Source organism: Strix uralensis, chromosome 12 (genome assembly GCF_047716275.1).
Source record: "Strix uralensis isolate ZFMK-TIS-50842 chromosome 12, bStrUra1, whole genome shotgun sequence".
Lineage (NCBI taxonomy): Eukaryota > Metazoa > Chordata > Aves > Strigiformes > Strigidae > Strix > Strix uralensis.
The window spans coordinates 19,707,207-19,732,453 of record NC_133983.1 but is presented as its reverse complement, the minus strand read 5'-3'; the positions used below and the strand labels follow the sequence as shown (position 1 = coordinate 19,732,453).

Below are 25,247 nucleotides of genomic sequence, written 5' to 3'. Positions count from 1 at the left end.
CTTGTTTTCCTGCAGAACAATGCAATATAATGGACTCTTCATATTCTTTGACAGCTCTTAAGTAATAAAAAGCTTGTATATCACCACCTGATATCAATGGAGGTTTCAAGTTTCTAGCACCTGTCTCAGAGTTTGGCACAGGTTTCAGCTATTTTTCACTATTTGCCCACATAAATAATTTGTTTTATCATCCATCAGTAAAAGAATTAATTCTCAATTGTTATTGTGTTAATTTAAACTAATTTGGATGATGTTTTTAAACTTAAAATCAACCTGATTTTCTACAAACAATTTAAATATTAATAAAATGGCCTCTCCTGTGGGAGAAATATCCTATCTAATTTTCCCCAAAAGTACTAGATGGCAGGTAATTTTAGTTTGTTCATTTCAGCTACCAGCTTATGTTTCAGTTATAAGCTTGTATTTGTACAGTGCTTTGAGCACCTCAGATTAAAAGATCTAGAGAAATGCAATGTATCCTTCAATTATGATTCATTCTTTGAGTAACATCAATCATAGATGGCTCTGATTTCTCCAGAAGTGGCATTTATACAGTAAGTCACATGCATTAGTACAAATTCTCACAAGTAACTCTCCTTGCTATTAGTGGATGTTAAGTGCATAAATTCTCTGCTGGGTGGTAACATAAAATTCGTGATTATACAGTTGCTAAGGCAAGTGGCATCTTGTCAGTAGACCTAATATCAGTTCAAATGATCCTTGTTGTGGAGTCTTACTCTACCGCATAATTTACAGCAAGCCTGGCTGTCAACATACAGCACTACTTGCACAGTCCTAATTAGCATCTTATTCCTTTGCCTAATTATCCCTTTTCATCCCAAGCTCCGAGGGCTGATGCTGACAACTCTCTCTGCTGTTAATGTAACATCAGTGCAGACTGCTCTTCAGATGTCAGAAGTATTGAAAGAAATCACTTACAGGAGTGAAGAGCTGTCTGTCTCAGCACAGGTAAGAAGCAATTCATCTTAGATCTCCTCAAACTAATAGTATAGACTATTGAACCCCACCAACCTTAGGAGAGATTCAGTGCCTTACAGGTATCTGTTCTTTACCCATTTTTTCAACTATACCAGCATGTGTATTTTGACTAGAAGGGAATATATTTTGCTGTTTAGAGTAAGTGAATTTGGACTCTCAGGCATTGTCTCAGCAACCACTACAGTCGAGACCATCTGGCCAGTTACATTTTATGACTCATCTTCAAGATGGAAACCTTAACTTTTAGTCAGAGGCATGTTAGGATGTAGATTTTATCTTGTAAAGTACCCTTAGAATCCTGAAGAAAAAGAGCCCAGGAGGTTTTTTCTAGAATTGCCCAGATCCATTCATCCCTGATCCATGCACTGTCACAAAATGCATGCAGGCAAGCTGTCAGTGAGGCAGGAACATGACAGCACCCAGAGGAATTGGGCACAAATGTTCAGAATGGACTCACAAAAGTATTTCTTGAATCTTATCTGGCAACATGACATTATTAGTAGATGATGCTATTTATGCATAAGGAGTGAGCACATGGGAGAACAGAACAAACTGTCACTGGGGAAGTTTCCCAAATATGCTGGCAATAAAAAGAGCTGTCCGGATTTCTGATGTATTATACAGTTGCAGCCAGACAATGGCTTGGGAGCATTTCAGCAGTATGTGGTTAACTTTGGCAAGACAAGAACATCACTCAGACTCAGCACTCACCCTACAGTAAGGCTGCTAAGTGTTTGCAGGCTGTGAGAATGGATATGTCCAAGCTTGCAGTGAATTTGCTTGGCTCTCTCACCACCCTGGGCTAAAAGCTGGTCAGTGCTTTCACAATCACAAAGCAATCACTGGCTGCATTCAGGCACAAAATAAAAATTGTAAAACTCATTCTCCTTTGGCACTTAGCTCAGCACAAGGCCAGAGGTATTACTTGCTGTTAATCCAATAGGGTTTGTGGAAACTAAGACTGAAATGCACCTGCACTTGACAATATGATAGTATATTTTGGACACACCACCAAAAGTATAAACTAATTTACTGTATTACTGCACTTCTAAACTGTATCCTTGCCCAGTGTTTGACAGACAAGCTTCTTCAGATGTTATTCATCTTTTTTATGGATTAAATCTGTAGAAGCAGGCTGCATTTTTCAGGTCTGTATTACATGTTAGTATACCATCTAGTATATCGTCTTTATTCACATTTGAGGTATTACCCCAGCACAAATAATTATAGTAAAAACAGCACTAGCCACAAATAGTCCCATGAGATTACTTCTGTTGCAATATTCAGTCATGACACAAGTGTCAATTCTGTCATTTGTAGTACCAACACATATAAACTTTTCCCCTTGTTTCCCACGCAGGTGGAAGCTAGCAACACTTTAAAAGATGTCAGTGCTTCCTTGCTCACTGTAAACACAGAGGACAGCAGAGATGATCAGAAGCTAAAGGATGCAGCCAACTATCTATTTAATGCAGTGAGCAATGTTCTTAAAGCTTCTGTAGAAATCAGAGCTGTGAACACTTCAGTGCCAGAGGCAGAACAGGTAATTTTGGTTCAGTCCAGTTTGTAGTGGACTGTGTGTGAACATCTGCTTGCTTTGGAAGGTTTTTAAGAGTTCTGCTGCCTCTCATATTTTAAAATTGGCATTGGGTAGGGTTCATTGTGACACCATGATGCACTTGAATATCAAAGGAAACTTCTCCCCAGTTAGACCTGTTAGACTGAACCATCTGCTAATGAAGATGATAGAAGCCTCTTAAGATTTGTTACATTTAAAGCTGAACAGGACAGAGCAGTGGAGAACACAGCATCAGGGTACAGCCTCTAATGGATGACAAGCACACAGATTTTTTTCAGATTTGATTCTACCCCCTCCTTTTGCCCCATAATTCAAGGAAGACACAGGTATTCAGTATTCATAACTGGCTTCACTACTTCAAAGCTGGAATCAGCTCTGGTTGCTGCTTACACTTTTTCAGAAAGCCCACTCTGATTTTCTGTTCAGAATTGTGCAACATGTTTATTTTGTCCCATCCTTTCCTATCTCTATGTGAATTGTCACAGTTGCCTTTGTATGCTTCCTGGGCTGAGCATATTTTACCTTTCATCACTGCAAGGGAGTAGGGCATGAAAGAAATCTAACCTGAGAGAAAAGGTTATGAACTGTTCGAACTCCCCCAGGATAACACACTAATAACACACAATTAATATGTAATTAGGTCTTGCTTTTGCAAGTAACTAAACACTAAAGTGTGCAGCTGAAGGGCATTAATGTACAGAAGTGCATGAATATATTGCATTAAACTGATGTCATGTTTGTAGTGCTTCAAATTTCAGTGTGTAGAAGTTATAAATAATAGAATACAAATGTAAAAGCTGGGAAATATTAGTTTGCTGTCTGCAATGTTTTAATGAGAATTACTGAAATTGAATTGCTGATTAGAATAAGTTTCTCTGAGATCAAGAAGCACATCACCAAGTTTGCCAGCTTTGTAACACAGTGAAAATTACTATTTTTTCCTAAAAGGAAGTAAAGGCAAATAATGTGTAACTTGATGATTCTGCATTGCAAGTCTCCTCCTCTAATACTTTTCCAGAGTTCAGTGTCACACCAGCTCCTGAGCACAGTTGAAAACCTACAAAGTGCCCTTCTCTTCGGGAAAGAACCAGATGATGAACCAACAGTCCTTACCACTCCTTCTGCCACAATGTATATACACAGGTAACAGTAACAGCGTCACCCACCTTACTCCTGATAGGTAATCAAATTTGCCCCAAATATTCATGACATTGTCCTTAAATGGAACCACCCAACTAAATACTGTAGCATAATAACAACTTCAACAGTGCAATGAGGCTGTCATTACTGATAGTAAGAACAGCTTGGCCTCCAATTAGTTTCAAAAACCCCACCTTAGAAATTCTCATGCTGTGTCTTCTGTGACCAACAGAGAATTTACTACTATTTCCTGGGTGAGGCAGTAGTCACTTACCTTTGAAATTATGTGGAAAACTCATGTCATGCCAGTTAAGGGGTTTTTCCCTTTTCCAAGTTGCCAATAATGACATGTTATATAGAATTGTAACCAGCTTGGCAGAAGCAAACATAATCATGAGGAGCCTGACGAGCATTCTCCATTCCTTATGATCATCCCTAAATTGTTCCCCAAGAGCCAGGTTTTCATCCACATTTAACTACACATTCAAATCAAGAGCATGTTCACACAGAAACCAGGTACGTCTTTCACATAAGTACACCTAGCTGGGTCCAACTTCCTATCCAGATACGCCAATTCCACACCTTTTTTTGGATGGTTCTATGGTAGCATTGTGTGGAGTACCACATCAGGGACAGATTAATGTACAAAGTATTTACTGGCAGAGTTAGAAATAGTTTTTCAACTAAGTTATTCTCAGGAAGTAAGAAAGCTTTTTCTCTAGATATTAAGTCCAGGCTATTGATGGGGTTTTTTCTGTTTGTTTGTTTGTTTGTTTGTTTTTAATTTCTTTTGTTCTGTTTTGCTTGTGTCCAACCCTAACTGGACAGATTACAAACAGAAAACATGGATGGCACATCCATTAACATCTCCAATTCCAGCTCTGCCAGCTTTACTCTCCCACCTGCTTCCTCTCTCAGTGTTTCAGGAGTTGATGATGAAACAGTGGATATAAGGGCAAGTAAACAGCTTTTATCTGACTCAATCTGATACCACCTACATTCTTGATCTAGTGGCTTTAGAATCTTTTCTTCTTTTACAATGAGTACACAAGCACACAAATCATCCATCCTGTCATGCCAAGAAAATAATTTGAAATATTTTTTGTCAAAGAAGCTTTTCATTTATCTTAATTGCATGAGGTTCTCAGCAAGCTAAGGAGGACTGAAAGGTTAAATTCCCCATCCCATCAGCCCCTCAGATACGCTCCTGATTCATACTTGCATGACTAGAGAAGACAATGGAATAAATCAATACCTATAAATCTATTTGCTGTTTGTTTACATCTTATGCTCTGAGGAGGGTGCAACAGCTCAGAGTCCATATCACCATTAAAACTAACCTGCAGCAGTCCTGTTTCATCCCAACTAGAAATACATGAGTTTGAGGTACTCAGATCCTGCAGGAGACAAAAGGCCTGTGAATGTCCTGATGATAACACATCCCTCATCTGAATTGAGATATGGTGGTTTTTCCCTCAGAACAATAGATTGCATATTATTGTAATATTTTTAAAATAAATTTTCTAAAGGCCTCTCTGGTTCATTTGACACTCCCAGGAAACCCCTAGAATACCTGCAAAAAATATTTTTTTTTCATTGTGTCTTTTCCAGCTCTGCTAAAAAATGTCCAGAGCCCACTGAAACCAGTGGAAACACATCCATTGTCTTACCTGAGTGTTAGGGGAGGCTCCTGAATCCTCTCATTGGACTGACTAACATACTCTTCTGGGCATTGCTATCATAGTAGAAATAGACTTCTGTTCCTAATTCCAAGAGGGGTGCCACAGCCTAGCTTTGGTGGAGTTACTTTGAAAGAGGCTTATGCAAGTGCATTTTGATATCCGGTGTCTAAAAGGCAAAAGAGTTACAATGAATGGAAGCAATAAACATTGTTGTACACATATCGCATTTCAGAATCAAAATCACTTTCAAGGTCTGTGTTTGACCTACCTTAGAGATAAGGCAGCTTCTTATTTAAGTCTGGATGCAGGCTTCTTTTAATGTGAGTACTGTTTGGGTCTGAGCTCAAGCTTTCACTATTCAGCAATTTTGAGTGTGAATATAATTAAATATTGACAATAGCTCAATTGTCTGATTCTTAACTGTCTTGCTAATAGATGGTGAGCTTTGCAGTGAATCCCTTTTTCTCCAGTGACACCAGTTTTGACATCAGTGGAACAGTGGGAGGTCTAAGTCTTACTGGTCTGGATGGCTTGGTCATACCAGTCAGCAATCTCAAAGAGAACATTGAGGTAAACCCGCTAGTTTCTATCCCTCTCCCTCTTTTCCCCTTTTTTCCTTTCTCTGTTAACAAACTGTCATTTGTGTTATCATCTTCTGTGATGTAACTGAAAAAGGTGGTAGCATTCATTACATTATATAATGGAATCATGGTGTCTGCATTTGTGATGGAGGGATTTGTGTGATGTGACAAATAAAATAACAAATATTGCTGTCTTTTCTTAAAAAGAAGGTATCTTATTCTTCATTTAAATGCTTGTGAGAGTGCTAGTGGTTGTGGAAACAGACTCCAGATGACAGTCATCCCAAAACACAATGCAATGTCTAATTTCATTGTCTTATAACTGTATGTTCATATTATTACTGTTTGGGCTTCCTAGCCGATGTATAAGATGACATCTAAATCATTCATATATGCCCTTCATGTAGTCAGTGCTTCAGTCATAATCTCAGCTCTTAGTTCAGAAATGCACCAAGGGTCATAGACTTTGTGAGGAATCTATGTAGGTTTCAAATGAACTTTTCAGAGGTTAGCTGACAGTATCAAGAAAATTACTCTGAAGCCAATATTTTTGCTGGCCATGCTTTCTCTGTGTTATTAAAAAAGATGTGGCTATATTGTGCTTATAGATACAGAAGCAAGACGCTTTGCTGTATTTAAAGCTATGTCTTTCTGTTTAAAACCAGATAATATTACCAAGGCTTTCAGCAACTCAGGAAGATAAGATTCTGCTGAATCTGGGCAATTTTAGCACTTTCCAAGTCAATGTTACCTCAGAAAACACATCTATAGTGATCCACCTGGAATCTGAACATGACATTCCACTAATACTCTACTTAGGGTATGGTTATCACCCAAATGAAACTACCTACGATATGAAAAATCATCTGTCATATAAGAAAACTACTGGAGGTAAGATAACTTGTTAGTAACCCATGAACTTGTGTATTCTGGGCTTATGTAACCAAAAGACTTTCACCACCTGTAGCAAGTTAAGTGCAGTCAGTATGGGGAGTGCTCATCCATTAACAGCACATGCATATATCTGCAGCATGAGCCTTGATCATGAGTTCAGACATCTAACTGGAAAGAAACCTCTCAAAGGAGTTTCAGTCTGTCACGCTTCACGGTTCCAATCTCTAGTACACAGTGTTCACTAACAGGAGCAAAGAGTGGGATGCTTTGAACAATGAGTTGCTAAGAATTATTTCCTACCTGTTTCTTCATTTTGTTATTTGATTCTACACAATAGAGCTGCATACTTCTGAATTAGCATTTCTATATATGCATTGAAACTAAAATATTTATGTTCAAGGTGAGACAAACATCTGGGTTCTTAGCCCAGAAGAACTCGTTTTTGGAGAGGGAACCTACTATTTCATGGTTTTGCAAGATATGGGAATGGATTCCACAGTCTATGACAGGCTAACTATAACTGTCACTTGCTTTGCATCCCGCTGTGTATTTTGGGATGAGCACCAGGGGAACTGGAACAGCTATGGATGTCATGTAAGTAGAGCAAAACAAAGCAATGTTTATATTATATACTTCAAAGCCAGCCCTTATAACCACCATCTTGTAGTAAAATGATAGCACTGAACTCACACCATAAAGCAAGATCATTCTAAGATATTTTAATAAACTGAAGAAGTTTAGTTACACTGGACTAAGCTTCAAATGACATTTCCATTTCAATTTCTTGGTATGGGCTTCTATATAACAAGAAATTGAACCATTCTGACAGGGTTGTATTATATTGTAATGCCTGTTTCTGTCTAGAAATTAGAATTATTATTCCTTATTGGAACTTGAACAATTCTTTTCTGTATAACAGTTCTGCTATACACTAATTTACCAATCTCAGCACTGTCTTTTCATTTGCTTGGTAAGTTATCCAATACTTTGAAGACAAATGTTTTATCAGGGAATTTTTCTGGTTTTCAGGTAGGACCAAAAACAAATTCTAGAAGCACACAGTGCCTCTGCAACCATCTGACCTTCTTTGGGAGCTCCTTCTTCATCATACCCAATGCCATAGATGTCAGTAAAACTGCACAGCTATTTGATACATTTGTGGACAACCCTGTGGTGGTGACAACTGTGGGATGTATCTTTCTGATATATGTGCTTGTACTTATTTGGGCTCGAAGGAAAGACATCCAGGATGATGCCAAAGTAAGTCTTCAGCTAATAAAGACTGAATGTATCTGGGCCAATTCCCACTTTGCCTAGCCTGTTTTAATAGCAAGTCTTCAACCAAACCTACTCCCTTCCCCGTAATTCTCTGTTTACTGGTAAGTATATGCATTGTTCACAAGATGACAAACACCTATCCACAGCTAACACACTGCTTGTGTTGTGTCACTCCGCAGGTGAAAATCACAGTCCTGGAAGACAATGACCCCTTTGCTCAGTATCGTTATCTTGTGACAGTTTTTACAGGACACCGCCGTGGGGCAGCCACCACCTCCAAGGTATGAACAGCACTGTGTGGTAAGACAGTTTATGCACTCATTTAGAGAACTGGATGAATAATGAAGCACCTGAGGCTATTAAACAGAATGGCTCAAATGCAACATCTAAGCCAGAAAGTCCTTAGATTTGATGAAAGCAGGAGGAGTATGCCAGAGGAATAATCATACACAGGATCAAGATGTGCAAGTCTTCATTTTGCCATCTTATTCTCCAGGTGACTCTCACCCTCTATGGACTGGAAGGAGAGAGTGAGCCACACCATCTAACTGATCCCGATACACCTGTCTTTGAACGTGGAGGAGTGGATGTTTTCCTACTCTGCACCTTCTTCCCTCTTGGGGAACTGCAGAGTATTAGATTGTGGCATGATAATTCAGGGGACAGTCCATCCTGGTAAGTGGGATCTGGAGAACCTGGAAAGTAAAGATCCACAAATATTTTTTCCTTTTCTAGAACTTGAAAATTATCCTTTCTACAGTTCTAGAAAGGAAAGAAGTGTTAGTTTCTCATTTTTACAGATGAATAGATTAAATCATAATCCAAACTGCAGGACCAGGAGTGCTTCCCATAACCTGTCCAGTACAGGATGGGATGTGTTCTGTGCCTTACAGTTTAGACACAACCTAGGAAGCCAAAGGCCACAGTTTGTCCTCCATAGTCCTGTTGAGGCTTGAATTCCATACACCTCAGTCACCTGTGAACATGCTCTGTATGTTTTTCTAACAGGTATGTGAATCGAGTATTGGTCCATGATCTGGCATGGGATCAGAAATGGTACTTCCTCTGTAACTCTTGGCTAGCCATTGATATTGGAGAATGTGTCCTAGATAAAGTGTTCCCAGTAGCTACAGAACAGGACATGAAGCAGTTCAGGTACCTTATATTTTATGGACTTTTTTACTCTTGATAGCAATCAGTCTAGAAAAGCAAGTATGTAAAAATGATCAAACCCCTAGACAAAAATGAAAACAAGAGAGGTCTTTCCATTGCCCTCAAAGGGTTCTGAACAATGAAAAGAGGAAGGATGGTTAATTAAGTCTAATTGTTACCCTAACAGTAATACCACACTGGAAATATTGGCATTAAAGAAGGATAGCCTGACAAGACCTAGAGAAACCCAAGCATCTTCTCCTATGTGTAATTTCCCTAACAATTCATATAGAAACTGCTCATGATTAGCTTTCCCTCCACGGTGTGGCCAGAAGAAAAGGACATAAGTAGCTATGACCATTCCATGCAAATCAAGCCATGATATATGGTAATTTCTCATAGTTACTATTTCTTCTGGTTGGGCCTAGAAGCATGAACAGGTCAGGACCCTGAACTATAGCTTTATTCTTCTCTCTCCTTTCTGAGTATCCATTTCATTTCCTGCTCCTCCTTCCCAGCAATCTGTTTTTCATGAAGACCTCCAAGGGTTTCCAGGACGGGCACATCTGGTACTCAGTTTTCAGCCGTTCCCCACGAAGCTCCTTCACACGAGCCCAGCGCGTGTCATGTTGCTTCTCACTGCTTCTCTGCACCATGCTGACCAGCATCATGTTCTGGGGAGTGCCAAAGGATCCAGCTGAGCAGAAAATGGATTTGGGTAACAATCCTCACCACTGCTTGGGCAGGGAAATAGAGAGACAGCAGAATCTAGAAGCAGGAGAGTTGAACTTTTTCACAAGAGGGAGATCTGATGGTTCTTGGGGTTATTTTTCCTCCTCCCCTCTGTTTGATCTTGACAGGTAAGATCGAGTTCACATGGCAGGAAGTGATGATTGGCTTTGAGAGCTCCCTCCTCATGTTCCCCATCAACCTGCTCATTGTGCAGATCTTCAGGAACATACGATCCCAGCCAGCCTCGCAGGGGAGAGAGAAGAAGCCGGGAAAGAATGGTCGAGTGTCCCCAAGCCTACCTCCCACTCCACAGGCCACCCAGGCCATCTCACTCACTCCAGAAGCTGTGATAAAGGCAAGTCCCTGTGGCTGCTCCCCAGTGAGTCCCCACCACCCTCTGCTGCCATACGCTACCCAACACCCCCAGTTTAACAGCAGGTATCTTCCTTCTCAGATGCCCTTCAGTTTGTCTGAAGCAAAAAACCAGTTACACACTGGTGTAAAGCATTCATTTACCCATCTACCTGAATGCCCGACTTTATTAAGATCTGCCTATGTACATCCCAGTCCTTGCACAATATTATGTGTGACCAAACCCATTGTGTTCAGAGGTCAAAACAAGCATTAAGCAAGGCAGTGAGGATAAAAGGTATCACAAACCCAGTCTTTCTCAGCTTAGGTCCTCAGGCAGGTAAGCTGTATTTTTGAATTCTGAAAGCTGTCTTGCTGAACTCATTGAAATCTTCCTGTCACATCCAGCACTATAGGATGTGCTGTCCTTATCCATTCTGGAGATTTTAGGAGTTGGTGCAGCTCCCAGTCAGTGGTGCCTTCAGATCACATCAGCTTAAGTCACTGCAGCCAGAATCACTGCTGTGTTGCTGCTGTCTTTTCTAGGACATAAGAAGAATTGCCAACTCACTCTTTAAAGCCCTGAAGACTCCATCTCTCACTTCAGTATCAGATCTTGGAAAATCAACTAACATCAACACACTTTTGGGATTGGTTGAGGACATAATCTGCCAGCAGAACAGAGCTGGGCAAGAGTTTTATGATGAGAACAAGAAGAAGGATGACCCTATAATTGTCACATTAGGTGCTACGGATATACAAGGTAAACAACACAATGTGACATGCCTACTTAAACCTTTGTAGTGAAAATGATGGTAACGCTGGATGTGATGACCCAAGCTCTTCTTACATTATGACTCAAAGGCAATTACAGAATCACAGAATAGTTGAGGTGGGAAAGGATCTCTGGAGACTGTCTGCTGGAGCAGATTGCCCAGGATCACATCCAAGGATGGAGACTCCACAAATTCTCTGAGCAACCTGTTTCAGTATCCAACAGCCCTCACAATGCAGAAGTTTTTCTTTATGTTCAGACAGAATTTCCCATGTTTTCATTTGTGCCTATTGCATCTTGTCCTTTCACTGTGCACTGAGTGCCCAACTAAGCAAAGACATGGTGAAATCTCTTTCTTATGCCATAGAATTAAATGTTAGCTACCAGCCTTGCTTGGGAGCAAGATCAGTATCTAATAGCATAAAGACTCAGAAATACTAGTTGTTTCACAGTCTTTTTGTCCTGTCTTTTTTTTCTTCTTGGCTTTGTGCTGTTGTTCCTTTCAGTTTGACTCTTAGGCATTCATTTATTTTCAACTAAACAAGAATATATGAGTAAACAATTCCACTGATTTCATTAAGACTCACATTTGGCTTTTCCAATGAGTGTACCAAGGTATTAATTGCACAGGTAAGCTCTGAACAAATTAACACTTGATCTTATCTGACTTCTCTATTAAGGTTTGAAGTCCTCTGTCTAACTAAGTTGCTTTCTGGCAACAATTCCAGCCCATTCCAGCAGACGAGCATTAAGCTCTAGTACTACAGCTGCTTTTACATGTCCCTTCAAATGTTACTCTTCACTTTGGCACATTCATAATCCTGAGCTCCAGTTCTGCTACCCTTTGTACTTAAGAGTATTTTAATCTAGAAATAGTTATGCTGATTTTCTTTAAAAATAAATTAATAATTCTTTGCCTGCAGAAAAAACAAGAAGCCCAACTTCAGAGAAGGGGATGTGTGAGCGACTGAAATACAGTGATTACAATCGCTGCTTGTACGTGCAACTCCAGCATGTAGAGATGGAGCTGGAAGTACTGGGACCCCATAAATTTCTGATGCCTCAGAGTTACACACGAGCTGTTCGTCAGGTTCAGCACATGAAGAATGTCCTGGAGAACGAGATCTGCTCATCAGCGTCCACCAGTGAGAGGTAACCTAGTTCTCATCTCGTTCTCAGTGTAAGTAAATTCAGGTCATGAAATCAAAACTGGTCAGGATGACAGAGCCCAAATAATTACTGCTTAGTATGTGCTAGATAACTATTATTATAGCTGTAGAAACATGTTTTACTATTATACTATTGTAGGAGCAACAAAGACATTTCAGTGCACTATGAACTGCACACAAAAGCAATAATGACAGATCATTGCTCTTTGTCATGTCTGCCTCCAAAATTGAATGTTACAGTACAATGCTACATGATAGTAAAGGGCTGGAATAATCCCTGAGCTCCAAAGTCTCAGAAGTCTCTTAAAATATATGGATAAAGAAAAACTAATAAGCAGACAAATATTTCAGTGAAATATGATAATTAAGTTGAAAGTGTTGAAAACAACAGCACTAATAATCTCTCTGGCCTTTATGGTGATCACAAGTGATGTATCCAGCAGCTAAAATGGACTCATGGTTTTATATGTCAATATTTCTACTGGAAGTTCAATTATGCATGAACTGAGGAGTAAATAAACCCATCATATTTGTTTTGATTTTAGCTGATCTCTGCACACTTCCTCATATTTTTGCTCACTGTATTTTTTGCTATCCATGTATCCTATATAACTGCATCTAGAATATTTTGATTGAGAATTAAAATCATAAGATGTTGCCTATGCCCACTGAACCCAAAGACTGTGATTTTGGCTTCTGTTCCACTGCAGACTGATTTTTTCTCTTCTGGTTGACTCTCAAGGTGGTCCCTTACTCCAAGCTTCTCCGGTGATGGCAAGAAAAGTTATTCTTCGAAAGGGTTGCCCTGGTGGTTTATGTTCATTGCTTGGTTCCTTGTTGCAGCCACCAGTGGTGTATCTGGGTTCTTTACCATGCTCTATGGGCTGCATTATGGCAAGGAGAACTCCATCAAGTGGTTGATCTCCATGGCCATCTCCTTCTTGGAAAGTCTCTTCATCACGCAACCCTTAAAGGTGAGATCCTCAGAAATGCAACCACTGGCCAATATGATCTCATTTGACTATCATTTCAGGAAGACAATGTAGCGTGTTCTAAAGAACCACCGGATTTAACATGTAAAATGAGAAGTATTTGCCCTTAAAACAAGAGCTAGCAGGTGGTTTACAGAGTTCAGTTATCTTTTTCTGACATTAACTCCATTAGCTTCATCCCCCTTGTTTTGTCAGTTTAATAGGTGATGGGGTTTCTGACCAGGGAAGATGTGTCATATGGCAGAATCAGTTTAGCTGGATGGACCCCAGCACTGTGCACTGTTCTCTTCTTTATGAGCTTCAGCTGCATGAGTTCAACAAAGCCAAAGCACAGACGTTCTCCTGCAGTGCCTGGCTCCAAAGGGATCCAGGTCAAAGCCTGAGCTTCTTTATATGAAATAGGCATATGATGAGTTTGTAGCTAATTCTTTCCAGGTGCTGGGATTTGCTGCTTTTTTTGCTTTGGTTCTGAAGAAGGTGGAGCATGAGGATGAAGAAAACACACCTATTGACGGGCCTTTATATACAGCAGGTAACTGCCTGTAAAGTGAGAAATCATTAAAGAAAGTGTTCTCCAAGCTTTTGGAGTGCTTTACGCACAAATACGTGACTCAGCTCAACTGAGAACTTAACTGGTTATCTTTATATATCTGAATCTTAGCTGACAAGGTTAGCAGAAATCATTAAACCCACAGGTGTTGTGACTATGTGCCTACCTATTAGCATTCCAAAGATCAAGGTGGAAGTGGAAACAAACCTAAACTAATTTTTTGCTGGTTGGAGAAAATATAAAGACCATCGTATGTTTAGGTTGGACAAATCTTAAAGAATGCTTAATGAAAGAGACCACAAGATCAAAAAGATAGAAGTAGTTCTGGATCAAAAGAATAATACCTCCTTGTTTATCTTTGTACCGCTACAAATATAAATACATGCACAATCTCCCCTAGTGCTGTTGCAAGATCTCCTCTGTTACTGGAGGACCTACTTGCTGTCAGGATACTGATATGTGACTCCTTCCTTCCGTCCACCCCTGGCTTGCCTATGTCAGGAAAAAAGCAGTGCTCTCCTATATTGCTTCATACAAGACCAAGAATTGTACAAGTGGATACTCAATCACTTTTCAGATTGTCAACATTCAAGGAATATCTAGAAAAGAACATAATAACATGTGGCAAACTGACTGAAGCCATTATCATCAAAATCAATGAATCGGTGCTATTAGTATGCAGTAACCATGCTTAAATATTTTAGCTCTCACGTCAGACATAAGAAAAATCAGATATACAAGGAGGCTTGTTTTAGCTCTGTGCAGACACCTCAGTATTTATGGCATGGCTTGCAACAAAACCTGTAACTATTTCACAACCTAGTGAAAATAAACATGTGACCCAGTGCAAAATTCATCTAGATTGGTAGATCTTTATCTGACAAGCATATCTAAAACTCTCTCTCAAGGAAATTTCCCACCTCCTTTAAGACTTACATGAAAATTCTTAGTTTACATACTTTTCCTCAACCACAATTATCTGTATTACTCCCATAAACCAAACAGTGGCTTCTGCAATCACAGTCATGTCTAAAAAAATCTGACACCAGCAGACAGGAGTCCTAGAGCACAGCAAAGAATCCTAATCTACAGCTTCCTCCTCATCAGCCTCAGGCTCTGAATACATCATCTCCTGAGATGCTCAGCCTAGAGAGACACACCTGGACTACACCTGGTCCTAAACCTAACACACTGTATCTGTGAGCTCCTTCCCTCCCCACTGTGTGCCTTACTATACTAATTGGTTAAATCACATCCCCTGTCTTCCTAAGGAAAAGCATTAAATACAAATGTTTCCTTATAATGTCTAAAGAAACAAAAAGCAGGACATAGATGATCTGTTGACTAATTCCAGGGTTTACTGCTCTCACTCACAGGTGATTCAAATCCTCTCTTCGGAGCCCGACGGGACAGTAGAAGCAATATTTACCAGCCACCTCCTGCAGCTGATGTGGAGAAAATGAAAATCAGCTGCATGAAGGAACAGAGAGCATTTGCCCTCATCAGAGAAATCCTGGGTATTATCTATATGTAGATTATTTTGGTTTATTCACTAGTATTTATCAGTATTTTTACATCAGTGAAAATATTGTTCTTGTGGGTGAAAACGCTTTGGCATATCTTTAGCTTTCTGCCAGCCATTACAGTGTAGAGACAGGCTGCTCAGCGGCAGTTGGAGCTGAAAGGAGGTGAGAACGTTAGCTGGAGATAGAAGTGTAGCTAAGGCTTGATTTTATAGTAAAGAAACATATTACAGACACATGAGAGGTCAAAGAAAAGTTAGAAAGGGTAGAAGGAGGAGGTCAACAGTTAAATGAAGTTGAAATCAAAAGAGCAGATGGAGGCCATCTTCTTAAAAGCAGATAGTATTTCTAGATAATGATTTATACCCCAGTTTTATTTCCTCTAAAAACAATGGAAAAAAATTACCTCAACTTCACTTGGAACAAAGTTAGACTAGTCATTTTATTTAGAGCTGTCATTACTATTGGTGTTCAGCCAGCCTTCCCACTTACTTTCTTGACTGCCACTCGTATTCCAAATGTGATATGCTTCAACTGCAGCACGTTGAAGTAGCTTGTGTAAATTCGTTGGCACTGGTCAGAGTCTAGCAAAGCATCTCCTTAACCTAACAAGTGATGACAGCAGTAATCATTCATGCAATCTATTTTGAACAGCAGTGTTAATTCTGAGCTCACATGTGCTGTCTCTTCTTGCTTTTTTCCAGCCTATCTGGGGTTTTTATGGATGCTGTTGCTGGTTGCCTATGGGCAGAGAGATCCCAATTCCTACTACTTAAACAAACACATTGAGAACAGCTTTACAGATGGATTCTATGATGTCTACAGTTATCAGGATTTTTTCACGTGGGCAAACACTACCTTAGTCAAAAACCTTTATGGATCATATAAAGGTACAGAGTCACATTATTTCACTTCAGCTTGCCAGATTCTGAAACATTATCTTCTATACATCTCCCTAACTTGCACATGCATATTTGACTTGCAGAAAGACTGTGAGTGTGTAAGATGGGTGTAGATTCTTATAATATGAATACTAGTGGTTAACAAAAAGCCCACAGCCTGACCCCAAGTTTAATGTGCTCTGATATTTTCCTTATCTTTAGTATAAACCGAAAGTTCCGCACTGTAATTTTACATTTTTCACATTTTACATTACTTATTCCAGATATTCAGATAGATGCCTCAGTTTTACACGAGTTTCTTTCCATAATTTTAAAAAAAGAATTGCAGACAGGTGGCACTATAAAGCTTTTCCTTAGGAGAGCTCTGTTTGCATCATGACTTAGGTCAATGAGAAGGCTAATTATGCAATATCACCATTTCTATCTAGTCATATCCAGTAATAAATATGACCTGTTTTCCAGCTCACATTTAAGACTAAATACTGAAATACATTAGCAGAGTTGTTCATTAGACATGACAGGCACTGACCAACTGTGGCCAGACTGAACACTGCATACAGCTACTCTGCTGTGCGACTCAAAGCAAGTCCCTTTTCTCCTCCAGGCATGAGTTTCCTTCTGTATAAAATACAGATAGGTAGTGATACTGAACTCTACTATCTAAGAACTTAGTTCAAATCAACACTAAGGCTTAATTTTCATGACTACTTTGCTTACAGTGTTTTTTAGAAGAGGATCTATAGCAAAATATTAACACATCAGTGAATCATAAACGAAATTAAGAAATATTATTATTAGTTCTGTCATCTTGCCAGCACTGCTCTTTTCCATCTCCTGTTTAGGATTCATTACAGATGGCAATTCCAAGCTGGTGGGCAGTGCTCGAATTCGTCAAGTAAGAGTGAAAGGAGGCATCTGTCCCATTTCTCCCAAACTCCAGCATGTAATTCAGGAATGCCATGCTCCATATTCCCTACAAGCAGAAGATACATCAGATTATGGGGAACACTGGAATACTTCAGTCTTTGATAACTCCTCTGACTTGAGCTCAGCATGGCAGTATCAGAGTCAATCCAAACTGAGAGGGCACCCCAGCTGGGGCAAACTTGCCATCTACAGGGGAGGGGGATACGTGATTCACCTGGGAACTGATCCTAAGAATGCCTCCAGGTACCACTCCTATTCTTGTAAATTAGTAGTGCATCTGCTGTAGCATCAACAATGCTCTTTCCTCTACCCTATTTAAGATTCATTTCAGATTACATCCTGAGTTTTCCTGCTGTGCATTGTGCTGAATATTGTAGATATTACCGTGGTGCTGTCGTTGTAGTTTATGTTCCTATCATCTTGCTCAATGCTAGGTAACAACCAGGATCCAAAATCAGAACCTTTTTCTCCTAACCTATATGAGGTAAATGATCAGATACCTGAGGCATCTCAGGTTTAGCACTGGCCAGTATCTGGTACCTGCTTCTCCAGAGGAGACAAAAAGAAACTCACCACCTAGACTGACAGTACAAATATCCCCCATACCCAGACTTGACAGATCAGATGTCCTCTTGAACATCTTACCTCTGGTTTACCCCTTCTCTATGATAATATCCAAACAGTCCTACCCTCCATGTGATGCTGTCTCTTCCCTGCCTGAGTTAGATCACTGGCTGTATATTTTTTGGCAGAATTCTCCAGTACCTTTTCAACAACATCTGGCTAGACACCTTCACCAGAGCAGTGTTTGTTGAATTTACAGTCTACAATGCCAATGTGAACCTGTTCTGCATTATAAGCCTGATGTTTGAAACCAATGCTTTAGGTGAGAACCTTTTTTAAGTTACACATTTCTGAAGACAGCACGCAATGCACCTACAGATTTACATGCTGTCAATGTTTACCTAGTTCTTTATTCAGTACACAGAAGTGTTTTAATAATTCTAATCATGACAGAATCAATGCAAAATTTATAAACCATTTAGGAAAAACGTAGCATCATAGTAATACAGATCATAATGGAATATCTTACGTTTGCTTATGCTGTGGTCATCTGCTGATGAAGAAAACATGGTACTGAAGCTTCATCTCCAGAATTTACACAACAGGAACAAGCAAAATTATGTTTCCTAATCATTTCAGCTAAACAATACAATATTAAGACAAAAAGTACAGATAACAGTCTGTCTTTTTTGTTCCAGAAGACTTGTAATATACAGCTGTGTAATCATATAATACATAATTGGGATACAACAAAGAAAATAGTGAAACTAGATTCTGGTTTGAAGGCCACAGAAAAACATTTAATCTGAGCAGTAGCCTCCCTCAGGTCTGTCCCAGTATTGGAAAATGCCCCAAACTAGACCACAAAACTGAGCTCATTTTCTTTTTTAGAATGAGATTCAGATTTATATCTCCAGGTCCTCCTGCTACATTTCTGTGTTGTAGTCCAATCCAAACTCAGCGTTGCTGGGATTAGTATCATCCAGGAGAGAACTAGCACTCTAAAAGCCATTGACTGCCTGAAACTCCTATTTGAGGAAAATTTCAAAGAACACTTATAAGGCTACTCATATAATCAAGTCTAAATCTTAGTTAGATATTTGGATTCAGTCTCACAATGTGAGTACGGAAGTTTTACTGGTGAACTAAATTGTTTGAATGAAAATAGAATGATGTAATTATTGGAGCACTGAGGTGAACATTGTTTGGTTTTCAGGGGCCTTCTTCACAAGCGCAGAGCTGCAAAGTGTCCGGCTTTACCCATACACCAACAGTCTCCACATCTTTGTCATTGCAGCAGAAGTGATTTATTTCCTCTTTCTTGTGTACTACATGATAGTGCAGGTGAGACCAAATGGAGAGCTTGGCTGACAGCATCACCTTGTGTCTGGTTTTGATTTCACTTATAAAAACTTTAGAACTATTCTTGATTTCAGTAGTGCTGCTGCTGACTTGCACCAATGGAAGATTGAATCAGATACTGTATCTATTAAATAATAGGAAGGCAACATTTTATTTTGCTGGAATGCTTCTTTTAGGAAATTGGTGCAAGACGTAGTTTTATCCATGTGCAGTAGTCTGCTTTATTGCAGAGGGGTTAGCCCTAATCTTTAGAGGTGTGTTGCACGATACAGAGTCATGAGACTGAAACAGTAAAACTCCTCTTTTCGCAGGGAAAACTGATGAAGACTCTGAGATGGAGATACTTCCACAGCAAGTGGAATCTCCTGGAGATGGCCATTATATTGATTAGCTGGAGTGCCCTGTCAGTGTTTGTGAAGCGGACAATCCTTGGGACCCGAGACATCAGCTACTACCAGGAACACAAAGAGGAGTAAGTACTAATGCTATTTAGTGCATCCTTTGTTGGTGCTACTTATGCAGAAACAAATCTATTTTTCCTCTTCACAGTCAGCAGCTTGTCTCTGCTAGATAATGCTACCCTATATGGCTATATTCATGAAGCGTGTAAGTATTTCAGGGCTTAGATTGTGCCAGCAATAGGATTTTCTTCTGATATTGCTCTAATAAAATCCAGCACACTTGAGCACCAAGTTCCCTAGCCTGGCTGCTAGTTGCCTATCTGCATCACCCTCTTCTGAATCAACAAGCCTTTCTGCTGCAGGACATCCATCCAGATAGTAGATAATCTGCCTCATTCTTTCTTGTAAAAAGCCATTGGTTAGAGGATGATAATGGCTTATTTTATGCAGAATGGAAAATTATAACATCTGTTTAAAAATGGTCACACAGGGAAGGGGTCATAGAATCGCAGGATAATTTAGGAAGGAAAGGACCTCTGGGGGTCCCTGCTCCAACCTCCTGCTTTGGTGTTAGATCAGGTTGCTCTGGGCCTTGTTTGGTTGAATTTTGAGTATCTCCGAGGACAGAGGTTCCACAGCCTCCCTGGATCCCTGTTTCCAGTGCTGAACCACTCTTATTGTGGGAGAAAAAAAAAGGTTTTTCCATCTCCAGCTGGAATTCCTCTTGCTGTAACTTGTGGCTGTTGTCTCATCCTTTCATCGTGTACCTCCAGGAAGCATCTTACTACATCCTCTCTAGAACCACTGACCAGGTGGTTGGAGACAGCAATTAGAGACCTCCTCAGCCGCCTTCTCTCCAGGCTGAACAAACCCAGCTCTCACCTCCTTCTCTTGGATGTCCTGTACCCCGACTCCCAACCACCTCAGTGGCCCTTCACTTGACTCAATGTCCTCCTTGCACTGGGGAGCCCAAAGCAGGACTCAGTATTCCAGACACCTCGCAAGTGCTGAATGAGAGGAAAGAACAAACACTTCCTTTCACCTGGTAGCTACACTCTTGCTAATGCGTATCACATTGTATATGTCATGTGCAATATTAGCAAACACAATTTATAAAAGCTTTTTGTGGTCACCTCTGTTGTAAGCAAAATTGTAAGTACAAACAATGTGCTACCTTTATAAATGGTAAATATAAGCATTACCAAGTTTTTTTCAGCTAACATTAAGACTTGACTCACCTCAGTCACAGATCACAGTTCTGACCTCCAATCTTTTACTTCATTCCTTACAGTACTTTCTCACATCTTGTTGGAAATGAGCTAATCCTGTCACAGCTAGTGCATCCTGCTAGCTGCACAGCACCAGTAACCCCATCCCCTCAATTACACATGCATAGAACAACCTGTCTTCCTTTCTAAGGGTCAGAATTTGATAGAAAGTTTGCATTAGCTGCCTTTAAACTGTGACTTGCTAAAAATGAGCAGCATTTGGGCTACAGCCTAGACCCTCTCTCAGCTCTAGCTAACACTGAAAAAAACCTCTGCCATGTACAACTGAGCTTTTTGTGTATGCACAGCAGGAAGTACAGGTGGGAACATTCAAGCAAGAACTCAAGTTAGCCCTCCACTGAAAACAAGGACGGAGGGACTGGCTTTTCCAGCATACTCATTTACGCACTTCAAAGGCTTCTGTGTGCTCGGTCTATTACATCTTTTCTTTTTTTCTAACAGCTGTGTAAGCTTTAATGAAACAGCAAGAGCCGATGCAGTTCTTGGCTACCTGATTGCGTTCCTGGTGCTTCTCTCCACAGTGAAACTGTGGCATCTCCTGAGGCTCAACCCTAAACTAAACATGATAACTTCAACTCTAAGGAGGGCATGGGGTGATATCTCCGGATTCATCACTGTTATTGCAATCATGTTCCTCGCCTACTCCATTGCCGTGAGTACCGCTGCAGTTTCTGTTGTCCGCAGTCTGCATCCAGGTACTGTCAGGTTAAATGAATTATTTCTGAATGCTGAAAGCAATATAGCTTTGAAATGTAAAACTGAATAAAGGTGCCTATCTAAATCTTAGGTTAGCAGCTTGGAGCCCAGTTCTTCAGTGTAAGTAAAAGAAATATCTACTTGTCTGTTCTTTGCAAACTGAAATTTAGTACAAAAATCAAACACCAAGAGGAGAAGATGGATTCTCTGTGTGTAATAGGTGTGACAAAGAACAAAGTATGGGAAAAAATAATTTTCTGGATAAAGCTCAAATTGGGGAGAGTGCAGCAAGTGCCATTTTCTGTTTGGCTAGTTTTTAAGTGGGAAATAATTATTTTTCTGCCCATTATAGGAATACTTATGCAAATAAAATTATATTTTCATTCTAATGAGATTAAAAAATTATTGGACTGCAACTATTTATGCATATTTCCTGACTTGGCTGAAATGTTTTGTGTAAATCTCCTGGCAAAGTGATGTGGGAAATTCAGCACATCTCAATCGCAAAATCACTGAAAAAGTGGAAACTATCTGAACCGAACCCGCTGTCCTGTAAAGGGCAGTCCTGTGACAAACGGGACCTGCTGCAGTGTCACCTGCCTGATTTCAGAGTCCTCAACTCTCCCTTCCTCCAGCACTGACACTCTAGCAACTGGGTAGCTTCAGGCATCAGTAAGGCCACAAACTTAACAGGTGATGAGATCAGTTCCATGACCCAGCCTGTTGTCACGTCATGCAAGTGCTGGAGCTGTGAAAGAAAGAGGTAGTAATATATATGTAAGGATGGAGAAAAAGGTGAGACTGCAGCAGCCCCCATTTAAACCAGACACAGTAGGCCCATAAGGTATAAATGAAGAAAATAGCACCTTGGTTACTGAGTGAAAACAAGGAGGCTGCCTATTGGGGAGGATCTGTGTGCTGAAAGGCAAGTGTTTGTGACTATGATTAATTCGGTCAATCATGCAGGGATATATCTGCTACTTAGGGGTGGTCTAAATTACTTTCCTGACTTTGCCATGTATTTGCAGATTTTTACGTTATCTAGTGGCAAGCTGAGCAGGTATAAGACATTCTCATGTCCATGATAAAAGGTATTACAGCTAAACACATTCAGAAAGTGTGAATCCAGTTCTCAGCTCTGGGTTACTCTTCTGTGACCTCGTCTGGTGTTTCCCCTGCTCATAGACAAAAAAAAACCCCAAAACACACAAAAAGCTTTATGGCTCTGATGACAAGCTAGGAGAACTTTCTCTGAATACAGTAGTCATTAACTGATTTTGCAGCAAGGACTCTGATCATGACACAAGATATGCCTTCTTTCCTCTGCAGACAAACTTGATATTTGGCTGGAGGCTCTACTCTTACAAAACACTCTTTGATTCATCAGAGACCATGGTCAGTCTTCAGCTGGGAATCTTCAACTATGAGGAGGTACCATCTGTGGTTTTGAGAAGTTTATCCCTGTGTAATTAGCAGCTCAGCTATCAAATATGCTTTAAACCAGCAAATAGAAAGACTTTCAATTAATGCTAGACATTACTCTGATTTTGCAAGCTCCACAGGATCCTAAAGCAGCCACCTTTTCTCAACAAGACAAGAAAAAGACACCAAGTGAAATACATCTCACATCCCATTTTGACCACCGGTAGACTCATAATGAATGTTTCATTGAGAAAGGTGCTCACATTTTAACTAGATATGTTGCTCATGGACCACAGAAAGTTTTGAGCAATTTTGTTAGAAAGCTACAGAATGTGAGTGATGCCCTGCAGTTGTTTTGAACACTCACCCATCAGCTTCTCAAGAAAGGCAAGGCCTTTCACAAGGGAACTTTATGTTACATTTGATTTTATTATTCTTGACTTTTTCATTAAGTTCTTTCAAATGTTACAATATCCTTTGAACAGTTCTTTGTGGATTAAGCTAGTTCTCAGACATCTCTGACTGCGAAGTCCTCCTTGGTGGATGTTTTTAGACCATGGATCCAACAGGGTATGGGCAGCTTTGAAGATCAGTAATTGGGCACAAATTTTTTCACCTCTACATCCCACTCATGTTAATCATGAAAATATATTCCTGTGTTATAGCTTACATGAAAATGAGGAATTTGGATTTTTACACAATCCCTTGTTGGTATGTGTCCATGGCAGTCTGACTGGGCTTCTTTGTAAAGACACTACTAAATAAAAGCATACAGAGATTTCATCTACACTTGGAAAGCTGAGGCATGATGGAGCTTCAGCTGTTCTGCAGATAGACAGATCTCCAGGCTTGTCAACTTCCACATGAAATTTCCATACCCTTACAGACAAATTCAAACACTTAAAAAAGCCCAAAGATTGCCCATATTCATATATCATATATATGAAATATTCTATCTTTGTACTGTATCATATCAACATAGGAAAGAGACTAAAGGAGAAAATGTATATATATATGTATAATATAGACAGCATAATTTATTAGACACAGGGATTTTGAGACAAACTCCTTATTGTGTTTTAACTGCCTGTATGTATGTATGTTTTGCGGGGTTTTTTGGTTGTGTTTTTGTTTGGGGTTTTTTTTACAATCAAAGTATGACATCTTACCTTATTAATGCTACAGGTCTTGGACTACAATCCAATTCTAGGCTCCTTCTTAATTGGATCCTGCATAATTTTCATGACATTTGTAGTACTGAATCTGTTCATTTCAGTGATTCTGGTTGCTTTTAGTGAGGAGCAGAAGCACTACCAGGTGTGTTCATTTAAGCTCTCCTGCCATTTTTAGCATTTATTGTACAGTTCTTACTCATGATTTAGGTATTCCACCATCAGATGAAGCCCATGTAAACTCAGTCCAATTCTTAAGAAGTAAACATTTACTCATAAAGCGCGCTTCAGATTTTCCAGATTTATACTGTCCATTCCTGTTCAGACGAGTCCCTGTGCAGATTTAGTGCAAGATCTGATTTGTAGCCTTCTGTTCACATACTAAATCTGGCAAAAGTCTCAGACTTGTGCTGCAGCTCCACGAAATCAGAGCCAAAACTGCTCCTAAAGTCCTTGAGGACTTTACAGCTCCCTTTTAAAATGTCACTGTGAGTGTCTGATCCATTCAAGGTACTGATAGCATGGTGTGAAATTCTGCTTAGTACTCCAGTACTGTCCAAAATTCCTCTATGTTTTAAATAAAGTCAAGGCAGATGAAAACAAAGGACATGGACAATACAAAACAAAGTCTATTTAGCTTTTATCATTTAGTTCATCTAGAAATGGTGGGTGGCTCATTGTGTATACCGCTAGCTGTATGGTAGCTGGCAAGTGAACTCAGGGCTCCTGTAGCAGGATTTCCCTGGGCTTTGACAGAGCCCAAACTTCTGTAACATCCATGCTTACCCATGCTTATTTGGGACTTTTGCCTTGATAAAAATATTGGCATGATGTTTTGCTTTGGCAGTTACTCATGCTCTGCTTAGAGTGAAAGTTGGTTTATTTAATCTCAAGTAGAGATTTTTCTCTTGAAACTTTCTCTGGTTTCAGCAGAAACTGTATCCGCTTCTGGTCTGTGCATCTGAGTAACTTCTCGTTGTTATTTCAGGCTTCAGAAGAAGAGGAGATTGTTGATCTAATGCTAATGAAACTTTTCAGTTTCTTTGGGATTAAATGCAAGAAGGAAGAGAAGCCAGTCACTAATGATCAACTGGAATAACTTGCCAATGATTAAA

The 25,247-nt window shown here is 39.8% G+C and overlaps 2 protein-coding genes across 3 annotated transcripts in view; one reads left to right on the top strand and one right to left on the bottom strand.

Moving 5' to 3' along the window:
- The window catches only part of BCO1 (beta-carotene oxygenase 1), a 68,598-nt gene extending 44,387 nt beyond the window's left edge, over positions 1–24,211 (bottom strand). The window contains exon 1 of one of the 2 annotated variants that reach the window (XM_074881284.1): positions 24,130–24,211. The gene's annotated coding sequence lies outside the window, so the exon portion shown is untranslated. Of the gene's footprint in view, positions 1–5,388; positions 5,507–24,129 lie in introns of those variants that run through there. The other variant, XM_074881283.1, reaches the window with a different exon arrangement.
- LOC141948603 (polycystin-1-like protein 2) overlaps positions 1–25,231 on the top strand; it is a 40,839-nt gene extending 15,608 nt beyond the window's left edge. Inside the window, 27 exon segments of the mRNA XM_074881281.1 lie at positions 844–969; positions 2,360–2,542; positions 3,597–3,721; positions 4,547–4,673; positions 5,836–5,970; positions 6,647–6,872; positions 7,276–7,469; positions 7,905–8,135; positions 8,333–8,434; positions 8,650–8,828; positions 9,162–9,308; positions 9,824–10,093; positions 10,095–10,392; positions 10,935–11,151; positions 12,087–12,315; positions 13,075–13,306; positions 13,760–13,856; positions 15,251–15,391; positions 16,102–16,287; positions 17,142–17,469; positions 17,979–18,112; positions 19,007–19,134; positions 19,464–19,624; positions 21,284–21,494; positions 22,868–22,969; positions 24,146–24,277; positions 25,121–25,231. Of these exon segments, the coding sequence (XP_074737382.1) occupies positions 844–969; positions 2,360–2,542; positions 3,597–3,721; positions 4,547–4,673; positions 5,836–5,970; positions 6,647–6,872; positions 7,276–7,469; positions 7,905–8,135; positions 8,333–8,434; positions 8,650–8,828; positions 9,162–9,308; positions 9,824–10,093; positions 10,095–10,392; positions 10,935–11,151; positions 12,087–12,315; positions 13,075–13,306; positions 13,760–13,856; positions 15,251–15,391; positions 16,102–16,287; positions 17,142–17,469; positions 17,979–18,112; positions 19,007–19,134; positions 19,464–19,624; positions 21,284–21,494; positions 22,868–22,969; positions 24,146–24,277; positions 25,121–25,231 (4,752 nt within the window).
- The last annotated feature ends 16 nt before the right edge of the window (positions 25,232–25,247 follow it).